Below are 15,279 nucleotides of genomic sequence, written 5' to 3' on the forward strand. Positions count from 1 at the left end.
GGATAAGATTTCAAATTTTGAAAAATAAAAAAAAATTATTTTTTTCAAAATATAAATTGCTATTTTGGTCATTTTAGTTTTTGAGAGCTATTTTTGTGACATAAACTTAGAAATGTGCTATTTTGGAGATTTGCTCTTATAATTTTCCTATAACTAATAACATTTACGCCTATTATAAAGTAGATAAGCACAAAATTGTTTCCTTTTTACGCCTACACTCATAGAACAAGCACGAGATCTTATCATTTCCTTTTTCAAATCATAACCACTAAGTATTTAAAGAAAACTGAATATATGATGGCACCCAAAATTCAAATTAACACTAACAAAATCTTAGTCTATCCTATATTATGGACTTTTAACGTTAAAACAGAATCAACAAAATATTTTTTTCATTTATTTCGGCATAATCTGATTGTCCCCATTGTAATCGCCTTTCTCACAGAGAAAGATGGAGATCGGGATGTTTTAAATTTCCTTTTCTATTTTTTTTTCATAATACAAACGGTCTTCTCCATGTAAAAAAAAAGGATTTGGATTAGTTGGACCATTTGAACAGATATTTTAAAAAAATTAATTAGATCAATACAAATATGGCTCAGCTTAAATTACCTTATCTAAGTTGGGTTTTTAATTTTTTTCAAAAGTTTAGCTTGCATATATTTATGAAATGACTCAATATTGTTGTTATAGTGTAATCAAATGCATGTTTGCTTTTTTTTTTTTTTTTAAAAAGCAAAAACTATTAGAGAAATTATGTTACAGACTCAGTATTATCGATGGCGAATCAATCTCCGCCCAGACCAGAGTTGAAGAATAGGGCATGACTTCATAAGAAGAACAAAACAGAGCTTTTCTCAAATTGATTAAAATAAAAAAGACACCATAACCCAATAAGCCATTCATATGAAAAAAAGGCATTTGAGAATGCCTTTCATGTTGTAAGAGAGCGTAAGACTGTTAGATCAAGACGATGGTGATGACCAATATTCGAACCAAGGCCTTGAGGATTCGGAACGTTAAGCTTTCTTACCACAAACCTATGGTCATATTTGGTCCCTCCCATTCAGCCTACTATTTTGTTTAACGTAAAAGGTGGAGGCCTTTTTCTTCACGAACGGATTTAACTGTTTTAAGCCCATATTGAGAGTCGTATTACGCCCACTTTTTTCTTCTACACTCCAAAAAAATGTATCCAAACTTAGCTTAATATAACAAAATCTACAAATTAAGATCCAAGAAGAGTGCATTTTTGTATTTAAAAAACGATGAATTTACCTTTGTTCAGTTTCTTATGTAAATTTTAGTTTAATTGAATCTATTTATTATAAAGAAAATGACATGAAACTACCAAGCATTAAATTTTGTTTCTTTTGACTCAGACATGTCAACGTGTTGATTTTTAAGTACACCCTCTACATCTCTTTACATACAAATTTCAGAATGATGATCAACAAAGATGAGGTAAAACCGTAAAAGTATTAAACATGGTTCATATCTCATTGCTTCATATAATTTACATGGATATTAAAGTATTGAAAACTAGTTTCAAAGTTAAAAAGAAAATCTGAAGACGTATTCAACGTAAAAGCATTGTATTGTAAATGGATTTGCTACCATGCAAATATCAAAACATTGGAATATGAAAATTTGTTGTTGTTGTTGTAAAAATGGTCATTTTCATGAAGTTTCATTCCAATACCCTTTACGTAAATAAAGTAAAGAAAAATAAATTAAAGTATTGGAAAGCTATCGACATAACAATCAAAGTGGACCATTAGATCAGAACATGGTTGATGAATCGGACGGCGTGGAATCAACCAAGTTGAGAATGCTATTCCAGTAGTTCTTGTTGTCCTCATAGTAGCTGTAGTCACTCTCATTGACCTCGACCGCGCCTGCAACGGTCTCCTCGTCTTTTTTACCGGTGGAGAGACTCCGATCACCTGAATCACCGAGCAGAAGGAGGCTGGTGAATCCTTCTTCGACTCCTTCTGTCGGACAGTTGATCTGCCTCATCCAGTCGTGGTCGGAATCTTTGACATCGGAGGAGGTGGAAGAAGACAAGGCGAACTCAGTCACGTTCGGAACGCTGTTATTCTCTCGCGAAGGCATGATCATCAGATGGTGATTCTCGGAGAATGTCACCGTCGACGTCGGTGATTCAAGCTGTTGTTCTCCGTTTCCTGTCGGAACATTCATCATTGTATATATAAACTATCAAAGAAATATTTAGTTTTCAAGATCACAACAATATCTCTTCTTACCTTGGTTTGGTTTTGTCCAATTTGTTGATGATGCCTTGTGAGACAAGCAATGATTAGGAGCTGCTGCTTTGTTGTTTTGGTAGTGCTGTAAATGGAGAAGCTTTGATTCTCTAGCTAGCCTTGCTTCAGCTTCGAGTCGAGCACTCTCCCATTGAGCCATGTGGCTAAGCGTGGCTGCTGCGCTTTTGGACTGACCTGTGGAAGACATTAGAGTCTCGTTTTTGTGCTTGTGAGTCACTGGATCTATCCCCATTTTAACCAGACGTTTCTTCAAGTGTGTGTTCCAGTAGTTTTTGATCTCGTTGTCTGTCCTTTTTGCTAAATGAGTTGCAATCGCTGACCATCTATGACAATCATGACACAAACACAACAGAGATAAGTACAATTTTTTTTTTTTTTTGATAAAATGTTAAGATTATACCAAAAGGAACAGAGATAAATACAATTTGATGATCCTTTAAGAGAATTTGTGATTTGAGTCTCACCTGTTTCCGAGGAGAGCGTGGAGTTGAATGATGGTTTGTTCTTCTTGAACAGTGAATTTGCCTCTCTTGATGTCAGGTCTTAGGTAATTAGTCCATCTCAGTCTGCAACTCTTTCCACATCTTTGGAGACCTACATGGAGTTTGGAATAAATAAGAGAAGAAGGTTTGAATAGAGGTAGAAAAGTGGAAGTTAGTTACCAGCTTTCTCAGGCAAAGAGCGCCAGCTTCCATGGCCATGTTCTTCAATGTAAGCTAAAAGTTTCTGATCCTCTTCTGGTGTCCATGGCCCTTTCTTTAGCCCAGCCTTATCACAGCACGGCGATCTTCCCATTACAAATTATGCTAAAGCTACTGAAGAGAAGAGAGAAGGCTTCTTCTTTTTGTTATCTTATAAAATATCTTCAACGTGATTTATGGTGTAATGTAGTGTATGAGGTGGTAGTAGTAGTCATTAGATGATGATGATGATAGTCCACAAAAGCTGCTCTCTTGGCTTGAGTCTTGATTTATAGAGGGAGAGACACAACAGAAGATGTCTCTCTATTTAGGTTCTGTAAGAGCCTCTTTCCCACGGTCTTTGACATGGATTGGCATTCAATTAGATGGGGCCGAGATGAGTTATTACCCTTGTGGTTCTAACACTTAATTTTCCTTTTAACGATTCAACAGAGCACCCAAAGATTAGCCATCTTATTGCACAAAGTAAATGGTTAATTTTCAGAACCTGGAGTAAGTTTTCATCTATCCATAGATGCTCTAGGTTTCTTATTACTGGTATCCTAATAAAGTATGGTTTCTTGAAAGCTACAAAGTAATCATTGTTCTCTCTCTCTCTCTCTTAGCTATAACTAGTTACCGTAATTAGTTACACTCCTTTTATCAAAAACGTGTTTGTTGATTTCTTTCTTTCACATTTTTGCTAGCTTTTACTAGGGACTCCACAACAGTAAATGCTGTTAAATGGCGGTGAAGAAGAGGAAGCTGGCACTATAATTGGAAAAGCAAATCAGACAGAGAGAATTGATGAGATTTGGAGTAACTTAGAGCAAATTTTTTTGTTACGATCTGTAGACTCTAATAATACTATAATAGTAGTTGCAAGTTATTAGTTGGTTGTCTAACATGGCACTAACATAGACTTCTTCTTTATTCAGAAGGCTATAACCGCGGCAAACACCAATATATTTGAAAATTTACTGCTTAAGCATGCAGGCCACAGTAACTTTTGAAGAGATTTTTAACCTTGTTAATAAACAGAGAAAGCATTTTTGTGGTGGGGAGCAAGAAGAAAGGAGATAAACAACTTTTCCTTGTGTGATTCCTTCATCATTTAATGAAAGTCCCACTAGCTGGTACACTGTTCTTGGTGTCAAGTCATCAAAAAGATCCATTTTATCACAAAGATAAACAAATTAAGACAATGAATGATCAAAAGCATCCAGATACTTTTCACCACCAAATACCTAACTGGGTGAGGTAAAAAACCAGCATTTACCATTTAATTTTCACCGTTAAACCAGTAGCATATCACAAAAGCTACAAGAAAAAAATGATTATATATGATCTCTGCAACAACATTTATCATAAACCTAGCTGAGGAAACTGATCAACTCAGAATCTATGCCTTGTTTCTCAACTGTTCATCATGCAACGTTTTACCAAAACGGTTGTTTTTTTTCTTTATCATGCATGGACTGGTTAGTTTACAAGTGATCAAATGTTGTCGACAAAGGTAAACTTTGGCTGCCAAGAAAGGTAGACGATTAATGGCAGTGACGGTGACATTAAATAGATTTTACTAGACCAAATAGAGAAATATCGTATCCTAGTGTGTTCCATGGCATCAACAAGATAAGGGATTTATTGAGGTGGGCTCCTAGCTTGTAGGGCGAGAAGATAGTATCTTCATCGACTCAAAGAGAAACCATAAGACAATCATAGGCCCAAATAATTCTACCAATCTATACTATTAAAGCAGGATCCTATTGTCATAATTACCTTATGGGCATGTTTCCTTCACTATCATTGCATGTTTTATTAAGGGCAATTAAGTAATATTAATAACAAATCTATATTGGGTCATTATTTTTGGATCCAGCCCAAATCAAATCTCTCTTGGGCCATGTGGGCCTATTAAAAAATCAGATTCAATTCCCACCTTTTTTTTTTTCTTTGGACCATTGAGTCCAAGTTCAAATAATTTTTTTTCAACTATTCTTAATTATTATTTTTTTCTTTTCTTAATATAATTTAAGCATTCATAAAAATAATTGAATTTTTTTATTGAAAAGTATAAATCTTTATTAAAAGTATATAATTTTTTAATTAAAATATTAACCCCATAATAAAATTAATTTATCAGAGTTATACCAACTTAATTCATTAAAAAAATAAAGTTTAATTTTTTTAACATAAATAGTCATTTAAAATGAAATACGATAAATAAAGATAAAATTTTTAAGTCTTTTATAAAATAAAACACAAATATATGAAAATGTGACATTTACTAAATATTTGTCAATTGAAAAAAAAAACAGAAATAAACCCGCGCTTTAATTGAAAAAAAAAACAAAAATAAACCCGCGCTTTGAAAGCGCGGATCAAAATCTAGTATTAGTATTAATAACACAAGAATTCGAAAAATATCACATTGGCTGCAAAAGATGTAAAGGACAATGGGCCACCTCCTTTAAATGTCTTGCTGATTTCAGCTTCTACTCATTATGGTCCAAACAGTACTCACTAAGCTAAGGTTCATAGATGATGATGATTATGCCACTTGTGAAGATCACATCCATCCACGTAGCTGAACCTCCCAAGCAAAAAGTGAGAGAAGTAAGAACCAATGAGCCAAGAAGAGGGGAAAACGCTTTTAAAGTCAACTGTGAACCGTTTGCTTTTTTTCATCATCAGTTACGGACCAGCTGAGTACCATGGTTATTTCTTAAATTTTCATATCAATGGTCCAAGTCTTTTGCATTAGCTCGTTCTATCGAAAAGAACAAGAACTCACACATATGAAAATTCAGTAGGAGAACAAGAAGTCACACACATGAAAAGCCACATACTGTTATCATTTTCCAACTCAAACTTGGTGATTCTCAGCTAAACCAACCTTTCATTATTATCTTCAGCAAGACATTACCCTATAATCATCCAAACTAAAAGTAAACAAAAAGGAAGGAACCGAACATACAAATTTCATATTAACCACAGTAGGCCAAGCCAAGCATATGGATCACTTAGTTGAGAGAAGTTATGGCAAGAAATAAGCCATGCAGATTAGAAAAAGAGTGCAACAAACTAAGTACAGTACTAAAAGACTAAGTTAATAATACAATTAAACCAAAATTAATGGATGAGTACCTTCACAAAACATTAGTGAATTTTCAGACCCTCTGGACCAATACAAGACTAAGGATGTGAGACTTAACTGACAGTTAGTTCATGTAGGGCCAATAAACAGCTCAAATTCGTTAGCTTTCAAGTTCCAATTTTCTGCGTTGTGTTTTGCTTTTTGAGGGTTGATTTGGAATTTCTCCAAAGAGGTCACATAATTTAAAAGAAATTGATCAAAATTATATTGGACAAGGCAAGCAAATCCATTAAGAAGATCACAACAAAAGAAAAATTAAAAACCAACAAAAGAAATTTCCCATTTGACGAAGGTGATGAACAAGATCAGTACGTATACTCCACCAATGCATGACACTACTGAAAACATAGACAAACAAGGTCGTGATAGTTGTGACCACCTCACACATGAAAAAACTCCATGAATGTCAAAAGTTTGCACGATTATGTAAACACTTAATCACTTATTCATTGAAGGATAATGTTGGACAGAATATTATCATTGTTTCTAATGGTAAGCATAAGCAAACATTGTAAAAAGAAGTCATGATCATGCTATATCTTATAGGAGTTTAATTTATTCCAAGTTCACATTTAGTGATGCTCTAATCTTCAACAATAAAACATAACCAACTGATAGTCAGAGTAACCAATTGAATGCCAGTTTTCAAAAGAAATAATACATATCTAACTGATAGTCAGTCAAATCAACCAAATAAGTAGAAAGAACCAAACAAACACAACTAGGGGTGGACACTTCGATTATTTTGTAGGTTCGGTTTGGATTCGGTTCGGTTTGGTTAATTTATTCTAGAATTTTTTAAACTGAAGTAAACCATAAGTTTCAGTCTGATTTGTATTCGGCATGGTTTGTGTTTCAGTTCAGTTTAATCGGATTCCCTTAATTTAATTCTTTTAAGAAAAATCATGTTTTAAAACACGGTCATGAAATCATCATGTTGGTGACTATGAAAAAATAAATTATATAATTAAATCTAATATATAACTGAAACAAAAATCCTAAAAAACCACAAAAAAATTTATAAGAACACAATCAAACCAAAGTTAACTAAAGTAAATAGAAAATTAAAAAAAAAACAATGTCAATAAAGTTAATACTGACTTTAGTGTTAGGATTTAGTATAAAAATGTTTAATTCAAATAATAACAAAGACACATTGGTTTTTCGGTGCAATTTGATTCGGTTCGATTCGGTTCGGTCTGATTTTTTTGCTTGTCTGAACACAACGACGGCCGACAGATAACTTTTTAAACGTTACGTGAAAATGTATTGGACTATTGGGCCTTAGTAAAGGCTAATGAACAGATTAAATGGGCTTATAGACGCAATTGCATGGTATCTATCGGGAAGCATAAATCGTCAAGTAATTCAATTTAGGGGACTCATTTGCAATTTGTGCAAAGATTTTAGCTGTACAGAGTAGGGCTGGACATAAAATCCGTAACCCGAAATCCGAACCGAACCGAAAAACCCGATCCGTACCCGATCCAAAATGTAAAAAATACCTCAATGAATATTGTAGGGTGTTATAAAATATATCTGAACCCGAAGTGTTATTAACCGAACCCGAACGGATAATCCGAAAACCCGAAAAACCAAAAAACTCGAAAAAATATCCGAAAAAACTGATCCGAATGCGTAAATTAATATAAAATATAAATATTTGAAACATACATTGGATATGATATCTAACAATAAGTATTTAAAATTTAAATAAATACTTTAAATACTCCATTATATACAAAGAAGTATATATTTTTTATGTTTTACTTTTGAATTTTAGATTTTACTATGGATATATCCGAGCCGATCCGATACAATCCGAATCCGAATGTTATATGGCTACTTTGGATATATCTGAACCGATCCGAAACCGAAGTTGTTATATCCGAATCTCATCCGTACTTGTAAATTTACTAGAATGAGACATAGGGGATGATACAAAATAGAACCGAAATCCGAAAAAACCGATCCGAACCCGAACGCCGAGGCCTAGTACAGAGTTCCGATCAGAGATAGAGAGAATCCTTTGAGCGTCGGCCTTGCTTTGTGCGTAGGGATCATCTCCGACTAATTGTTGTAATTATAAAGGGCGGCCGCGCCTTTTTAGCGGAGAGATGGCGAGCTCACAGTTCAGGTATACGCAGACGCCGTCGAAGGTGGTGCACCTGAGGAATCTGCCGTGGGAATGCGTGGAAGAGGAGCTCATCGACCTATGCAAACGATTCAGCAAGATCGTCAATACGAAGACCAATGTCGGCGCCAATCGCAACCAAGCCTTTGTCGAATTCGTAACAACTTTTTATTCTCTTGGATCATCAGATTGTTTCTTTTTTTGGTATCTCGTTGTTGTTTTGGTATTGTTGTTTTGAAGATGAAACTGTATACTTTGATTCATATTCGCAGGGTGACGTGAATCAGGCAATATCAATGGTTTCTTACTATGCTTCGTCTTCAGAGCCGGCTCAGATTCGAGGGAAGACTGTTTATATTCAGTACTCTAATCGCCATGAGATTGTCAACAATCAGAGTCCTGGAGAGGTCCCTGGCAATGTCCTCTTGGTCACCTTTGAAGGAGTCCAATCTCACCATGTCTGCATCGATGTCATCCATCTGGTATGTGAATATTCAGCTTACCTTCCACTATTGTTTCTTGTTATAGTGATTTTTTTCGTTTCTTCGAGTAGATTCTAATCTATGAAAATATTTCAACTTGTTGTTATTAGGCAAACTTCTTTTGAGTGTATTTTTTTCCAGTTATTGTTAGACATACAGTATGTCACATACTATTGTAAATTACAGTATATCTGACGTTAATGAAAATGCTCGAATCACAGATGTTGATGCCTCTTTATTATAATCTTTCTGGAGAGAGTTTGGAAAATAGTTTCATGTTCGTCATTCTCATGGACAGGTGTCACTCTGCACTTATCTAGTCATTCTCTTTTTTAGTCTCCTAATTTGAGTTTATTTCGATTGATTTGCTTCCCTTAGTTATTATCAATTTACTCCACTGTATTATATGGACATGACTCATATCTAGTCCAAACTTTTGTTTCAGGTGTTTTCTGCTTATGGCTTCGTGCACAAAATTGCCACTTTTGAGAAAGCTGCTGGTTTCCAGGTTAGAGATATCGAGTTTTGTTTTCAAGGTCTTGCCTTTTTCATAAAATCTAATGATGTTTAAACTCATCGTCTGCCGTCATAACCTGCTCAGGCACTTGTTCAGTTTACTGATGTGGACACTGCCTTAGCGGCAAGGACTGCGCTGGATGGTAGAAGTATACCCAAGTATGCTCAAATCCTTCATTCATGCTTTTGACCATAAGATAAAGCTCTGTTGATGGTTTCTTCCTTTTCTTTTGGTAAATTCAGATATCTGCTTCCAGAACATGTAGGCTCATGCAATTTGCGAATGTCTTACTCAGCCCACACTGATCTAAATATCAAATTTCAGTCCCACCGCAGCAGGTAGAGTTTTGAGTCCTCGCAAATGTGCCTCTCCATTGTTATACTGCTCTTACTGTTGGAAGCCTTATGGTTGAATAGTTACTTCATGTGTTTAATTCTCTTACGCACTCAGGGACTACACAAATCCATACCTTCCGGTGAATCAAACCGCTATGGACGGTTCTATGCAGGTATATTTTTCCTTTGATCTAATCTTATCTCCAACAGCTTATATTATTCTTACACTGAATGCGTTTGTATTACGTTACTGATCGTCTTTGTCCATCACTGCGTTCAGCCTGCTTTGGGTGCTGATGGAAAGAGGGTTGAAACTCAGAGCAACGTCCTGCTTGCTTTGATTGAGAATATGCAGTACGCTGTCACCGTGGATGTTCTTCACACGGTGAGGAACAACAATATGCCTGTTTCTTCATCTCATCATGCTTTCATATCTCAAAATTAACTATTCCTTTGCTTCTCATAGGTGTTTTCCGCTTATGGAACTGTGCAGAAGATTGCAATATTTGAGAAAAATGGTTCAACGCAAGCCTTAATTCAATACTCTGGTACATGACCTTGATAATCTGAATACATATATGATTCTACTATACTTCTTTTGGTTATATGGTGAATCTTCTTATGTGTATGCAAAGAGAAGAGCCTAAGAATTTGAATATAGTCATCGTTTGCTTCATGTTCCGTTTTATTGATTCTTCTGTAGACATTTCAACGGCGACGATGGCGAAAGAAGCACTGGAGGGACACTGCATATATGACGGAGGCTACTGTAAGCTTCGACTAACTTACTCTCGGCATACTGATCTCAATGTAAAGGTACATAAGATCAGTTGCTTTATGTACCCAAACAAAAAGTGCAGTTAAAGAGAATAAGAAGTGATTTCTGCAAGAACCGCATGCTTTTTTCTCATCAACAATTGAGTGAAATCTGAATTCGACATTCTAGTTGATTCAACTAATGATTTTCGTCTTCTTTCTTCAGGCATTTAGCGACAAAAGCAGAGACTACACACTGCCTGATCTAAGCCAACTGGTGGGCCAAAAGGTTCCAGGAGTGGCTGCAGCTAGTGGGCCAACAGATGGTTGGCCCAATGGGCAGGTGCAGACTCAATACATGGGAAGTTCGTATATGTACCCACCAGCTGATCCCACAGGAGCTTCACCTTCTTCTGGTCATCCTCCTTATTATGGTTGATCCATGTACTGTTTTCTACTTTATATAAATTTCGGATTATGTTGAAGACTAGTTTCCATGTTATAGGTTTCAGGTAAAAGTGTGTTGTTCTTTTATTTGGTTAAATAAACATGGGAAAACCAATAATATTATAGTAGTATAATTTATAAACATTGTGTATTTGTTTCTATTTGACTTTGTTATGGAGCTTCCGAAGTGTTAGAGCTTCTTTTTCTCGTACTTTAAACTGTTTCATTCCTGGATTTGTTTGAAGATCTGCAGACTTACACTTTAGTGACTTTTGGTATCCCTACGTATTGCTGACTTCTATGGTCAATGATTGATAAAAGAGTTACTAGACCGTTGATACTATGGCCTAGGGGTTTAACTTGGCTCTTGTAATTTTGAAAATACAGTTATAGCCAGACGCATAGGTTTTAGACTTTTAGTTAACAACCAGGTGATTAAAATGCATATTCTAATAACTCTTGAATACGAATCTTTAACTGTTCAACCATAATTATCATTCATAAGTCTTATATACTCCCTCCGTATATACTCCCTCCGTTCATTAAAGATACATATTCTAGAGAAAAATTTTGTTTAAAAGATTCATTTTTTTAATTTTCGATGCATGTTTTATTAACTAATTGCAAACTTCAAAAATTTTAATTGCACTAATTGAATTTTTATTGGCTTAAAATTGTGGAAAGAAGATAAACACAAAAAATCATGCGAATTTAATGTGTTTTATTAAAATGTGTGAAAAAACTAGAATATGGATCTTTTAGGAACAGATGAAGTATATATTAATATGAACATTTATTAAATGTGATTTTTACTCATATAGTTTTATAAGCATTTTTATTTTATTATAATAAAAATTTTAAACTATAGATCATAAAATTTTTAATGCGAGACTTTTAACAATTTTTGTTATTTATAGTAGTTTTTAAAAAATTTTAAAATATAACATGTGTGAAAAATATAATTTTTATTATATGGTTAATATGATTATTTAATTTATTTTAATAATATAACATTAAAAATAATTGAAGATATGTAAATTGTTGTCAAATATTTATTATTAAAATTATTAATTGTCAAATAAATATTTTATTCATTTTTGGTAATTTCGTACCTTTTATTTAAGGAAAAATAATAATTGTAGATTGTTAATTTATGTCATGGTTAATGAAAAATATATAATATATGTTAATATATGTTTAGTAGACCAACATATTTTTCTAGAGACTTTAAGAAGTATTTTAGTGATGACATGTGTCATAATTAAAATGTTGTAATGCTTTTCTTTTAATATATAGAAGATAATCCAACATTTATTTTGTTTCAAATTGGTTTTAGTTTAATTAAAATCTCCATATTTTTCCAACATGTTTATAACCAAAAACTGCATCAATAAGGAAGAAACACTCGAGATGACTTGACCTTTGAACAACTTTATTTATTAATAACTAGTCTGAGGCAAAAAATTCCAACAAGGCACTTTCTAGGTAGCTTCTTCATTGTCATCTTCCTTCTTTTTCTTATTTATAAATACACTCTCTTGAGTGCCTCTCTTTCTCTCTCCCCTCCCTCTTTGATGGCTTTACTTTCATCATGTTGGCTAATCATAGAATCCATTGTGATTCAGGATGGTTTCTTGAAATGGTCCTACATGAGATTATACATGCACCCTCTTGTTCTCTTTCTTTGTCAACTTCTTCTATGGCTCTCTGTCTTCCTTTTATGGCTTGTCCCATACTTTCAAGCGTCTTACAGCTCCTTTTTATCGTTCTTGGTCACGTTCTCAAAGCTATTTAATAGTTTTCTACGAGTTATTATGAGTAGAAGGGAGGTTACTTATAATGTTGCGTCTAGGCAAGACACCCTTGTTAATTTGGAACTTTCTAGGAGAATTCATAATCCTGTTCCTTCCTTTAGCTTTTCGTTTAAACATCAAGTTGATAGTCAATTAAAAGTTCTTCTAGTTCTCCAAGAAGGCAAGATTCTTGAAGATGAAGATTTTTGCAGTCAACTTGATCAAGAAGATGGTGCTGTTCATTTTCTTGATGCTAAGGAAAGCGAGGAGGAAGAAGATACTATTGACTTTGTTGACGTTGTGAACGTGGAGAATAATCTTGAGTTTGAACTTCAGACCATGCCAATGGATCAAGATGAAGAAGAAGAAGAAGAAGAAGAAGAAGAAGAAGAAGAAGATATTGTTACCTCAAACGTTGGGAACTATCTATCTTCTCTAGAAGCTAGTGATGATATAAATTCACTCAATAGCGATGGAGATCAACCCTCTCCTTTTTCTATATCAAGCTTGGATTCAGTACTACAAGAATCGATTGTAATAGAGAATCCAACTCATCGAGATGAAGATGATGACACCAATGAAGTATGCAATACATACTGCCAAAGAATGAGATGGTATGACATCCTAAGCCGCGATAGAACATATGGACTAAGTAAGTCTTTTATTTTATTCCATTTATTGGTTAGGGACCGTAATCTACACTTAGTATACGCGTGTCATTTTATTACAAGTTACCATGTCATTTTATTACAAGTTACAGTTTATATCATATCATAATGTCATTGATGTTAAAATCCATTATTATCATTCCTAGGTGTGATGATGAACCAAGAAAAGGCAAGTACTTTGAGCTTATGGGGAATAACAGCAGAGAAGAGGCTAAAACAAAGCATAGAGAAGGATCTTGAGCTAGTTTATGTTGCTCAATCATGTTTATCATGGGAAGCTCTCCAGCATCAGTACTTAATAGTGAGAGATAGAATGAAAGCCTCTGATTCGAAAGGCGGGTCATATGAAGATAATATCTCTAAAGAATTTCAGAAGTTTCAGGTTTTATTAGAGAGATTTTTGGAAGATGAAAGGTGTGAAGGGAAAAGGGTATTGAGATTTGTTCAAAGAAGGTTTGAGCTCATGAGCTTCTTTCAAGTCCCAAGACTTTCAGGTAACTGATTGATTTATTTATTTATCATAAACATTCACATCATATCCCTATTAATAATACTAAGAATTTTCTATAAACTTATATATTTATGTATTACTTTTCTTGGTGGGTTACATCGTGTATGAATTGAGAGTCCATACTATATAGTTTTTAATTACGTTGGTTGGAATCATAGGAACCATAATCTCATTTTTGTTAGTAATATTATTATTTGATTATTCATTTATTCTCCTTTTTCCTACATAATATATAAGTTGCGGTCAAATATAAGTTTTTAACAGGTTCCATGACGTTGACAAAAAAAAAAAAAAAACAGGTTCCATGACAATCAAAGAGTAATGACTAAAAGCTCCTTAAGAAAGGTTTTAAAATTTCAAGCAGCTTTCATTTTAGATGCGACGAATCTATCAATTAGTTTTAAAATATACTTGCAAATAAATTAAATATCATACAATATGGAATTGTAATTTGCATTTGTGATAGTCAAACTTCGGTTCTAACAGGTAATGTGTCGACATAATCCTTTGACGTAAGTTGGTAGATAAGTCACACAACTCACAACAAGAACACACGACCTTATCTATTTTAACGTGTCTTATTCAACTAAAATCTTGAAGAATTGTCAACTCTATATGTTAACCAAGAAAAATGTGCGTCCATGATTCCAAGAAATGTCAATGATTAATTTGTTCGATTCATTTTGAGTTTGTCTTATAATTTCACATTACATCCTAGATTTTTTCATATATAAATTTCCAAGTTTATTTTAACTAACTTATCTAGCTTTTTGGTCAATTTTTTGTTGTCGTCATTTTAAGGATATAAAAGGAAGGGACCACAGGAAGGTGGAAGAGAGAGTAATGAGAAACAAGTGCTGAAAGCAATAGAGAGATGCATTACAGTCTTCTATGACTTTGTGAAAGCAGACACCAATAGACCTTTGGTTTGGGAAAGACTTAAAATCTCATTCGTCAACTCTCCTCTTATGGAAGTGGAAGATCCTAGAGACATTATGCTTTTCCTTAACCTTAAAAATTTACTCCAAAAGGTAAAAATCTTTTTAAAAAATTCACTTTTCCAAAATTTTTACTTTTTTTACTAAACATGTTAAAACATCTGGATTTATGAAGAAGGAACAATCGTTGAAGGAGGCACAAGGGAACAAGAAGAAGACTTGGTTCAAGAAGAAGAATAAATCTCCTTACATGAAAGAAGATGAGATTGAGAAAGATGAAAACTCAATGTTACTAACATTTCTAAAGATAGAGTTAAAGCTTGTGTCTAGAGTTTTACAAATGTCTTTAGTCTCATCTTCTCACCTCAAATGGTGTGAAGACAAGCTCAACAACATTGATTTCAATGGTGGCAAATTCTCTAGAACTTCCTCACCTATTTTATTCCCATCTTAATATTATAAACTACTGTTTTTTCACTTGTAACCATTGTTCCATTTTGCCAAGTCTATCACTTTAGTGTTACCTTAGAGAGAGCGCAAGAGAGATTTATACAGAAGCTGACCCTTTAC

At 34.0% G+C, this 15,279-nt stretch overlaps 3 protein-coding genes across 3 annotated transcripts; 2 read left to right on the forward strand and 1 right to left on the reverse strand.

Moving 5' to 3' along the window:
* Positions 1-1,625: 1,625 nt before the first annotated feature.
* On the reverse strand, positions 1,626-3,259 carry LOC106342587 (transcription factor MYB34-like). Its single transcript, XM_013781564.1, has 4 exons — positions 2,951-3,259; positions 2,753-2,882; positions 2,268-2,611; positions 1,626-2,186 (listed from the first exon to the last, which is right to left on the reverse strand). The coding sequence occupies exons 1-4, from the start codon at positions 3,081-3,083 to the stop codon at positions 1,783-1,785; spliced, it is 1,011 nt and encodes a 336-aa protein (XP_013637018.1). The 5' UTR covers positions 3,084-3,259; the 3' UTR covers positions 1,626-1,782.
* A 4,834-nt stretch (positions 3,260-8,093) lies between these two features.
* Positions 8,094-10,974, forward strand: LOC106344246 (polypyrimidine tract-binding protein homolog 1-like). The gene is made up of 10 exons (XM_013783657.1): positions 8,094-8,419; positions 8,535-8,744; positions 9,190-9,252; positions 9,346-9,419; positions 9,504-9,599; positions 9,712-9,769; positions 9,877-9,981; positions 10,063-10,144; positions 10,300-10,412; positions 10,579-10,974. Exons 1-10 carry the CDS (start codon positions 8,246-8,248, stop codon positions 10,789-10,791), a joined length of 1,188 nt encoding a protein of 395 aa, XP_013639111.1. The 5' UTR covers positions 8,094-8,245; the 3' UTR covers positions 10,792-10,974.
* Positions 10,975-12,308: 1,334 nt separating this feature from the next.
* LOC106342502 lies at positions 12,309-15,273 on the forward strand. The gene is made up of 4 exons (XM_013781496.1): positions 12,309-13,244; positions 13,407-13,754; positions 14,573-14,802; positions 14,885-15,273. Exons 1-4 carry the CDS (start codon positions 12,374-12,376, stop codon positions 15,161-15,163), a joined length of 1,728 nt encoding a protein of 575 aa, XP_013636950.1. The 5' UTR covers positions 12,309-12,373; the 3' UTR covers positions 15,164-15,273.
* Positions 15,274-15,279: the final 6 nt, after the last annotated feature.

Source organism: Brassica oleracea, chromosome C1 (assembly GCF_000695525.1).
Source record: "Brassica oleracea var. oleracea cultivar TO1000 chromosome C1, BOL, whole genome shotgun sequence".
In the NCBI taxonomy this organism is placed as follows: domain Eukaryota; kingdom Viridiplantae; phylum Streptophyta; class Magnoliopsida; order Brassicales; family Brassicaceae; genus Brassica; species Brassica oleracea.

Coding starts and splice junctions, on each gene's coding strand:
- LOC106342587 (XM_013781564.1), bottom strand. CDS start 3,083: ATGGGAAGATCGCCGTGCTGTGATAAGGCTGGGCTAAAGAAAGGGCCA. Junction 2,612..2,752: donor CACGCTCTCCTCGGAAACAG/GTGAGACTCAAA, acceptor TGATTGTCATAG/ATGGTCAGCGATTGCAACTC. Junction 2,187..2,267: donor TTGGACAAAACCAAACCAAG/GTAAGAAGAGAT, acceptor ATGTTCCGACAG/GAAACGGAGAACAACAGCTT.
- LOC106344246 (XM_013783657.1), top strand. CDS start 8,246: ATGGCGAGCTCACAGTTCAGGTATACGCAGACGCCGTCGAAGGTGGTG. Junction 8,420..8,534: donor ACCAAGCCTTTGTCGAATTC/GTAACAACTTTT, acceptor TCATATTCGCAG/GGTGACGTGAATCAGGCAAT. Junction 9,770..9,876: donor CTATGGACGGTTCTATGCAG/GTATATTTTTCC, acceptor CACTGCGTTCAG/CCTGCTTTGGGTGCTGATGG.
- LOC106342502 (XM_013781496.1), top strand. CDS start 12,374: ATGGCTTTACTTTCATCATGTTGGCTAATCATAGAATCCATTGTGATT. Junction 13,755..14,572: donor TCAAGTCCCAAGACTTTCAG/GTAACTGATTGA, acceptor CGTCATTTTAAG/GATATAAAAGGAAGGGACCA. Junction 14,803..14,884: donor TTAAAAATTTACTCCAAAAG/GTAAAAATCTTT, acceptor GGATTTATGAAG/AAGGAACAATCGTTGAAGGA.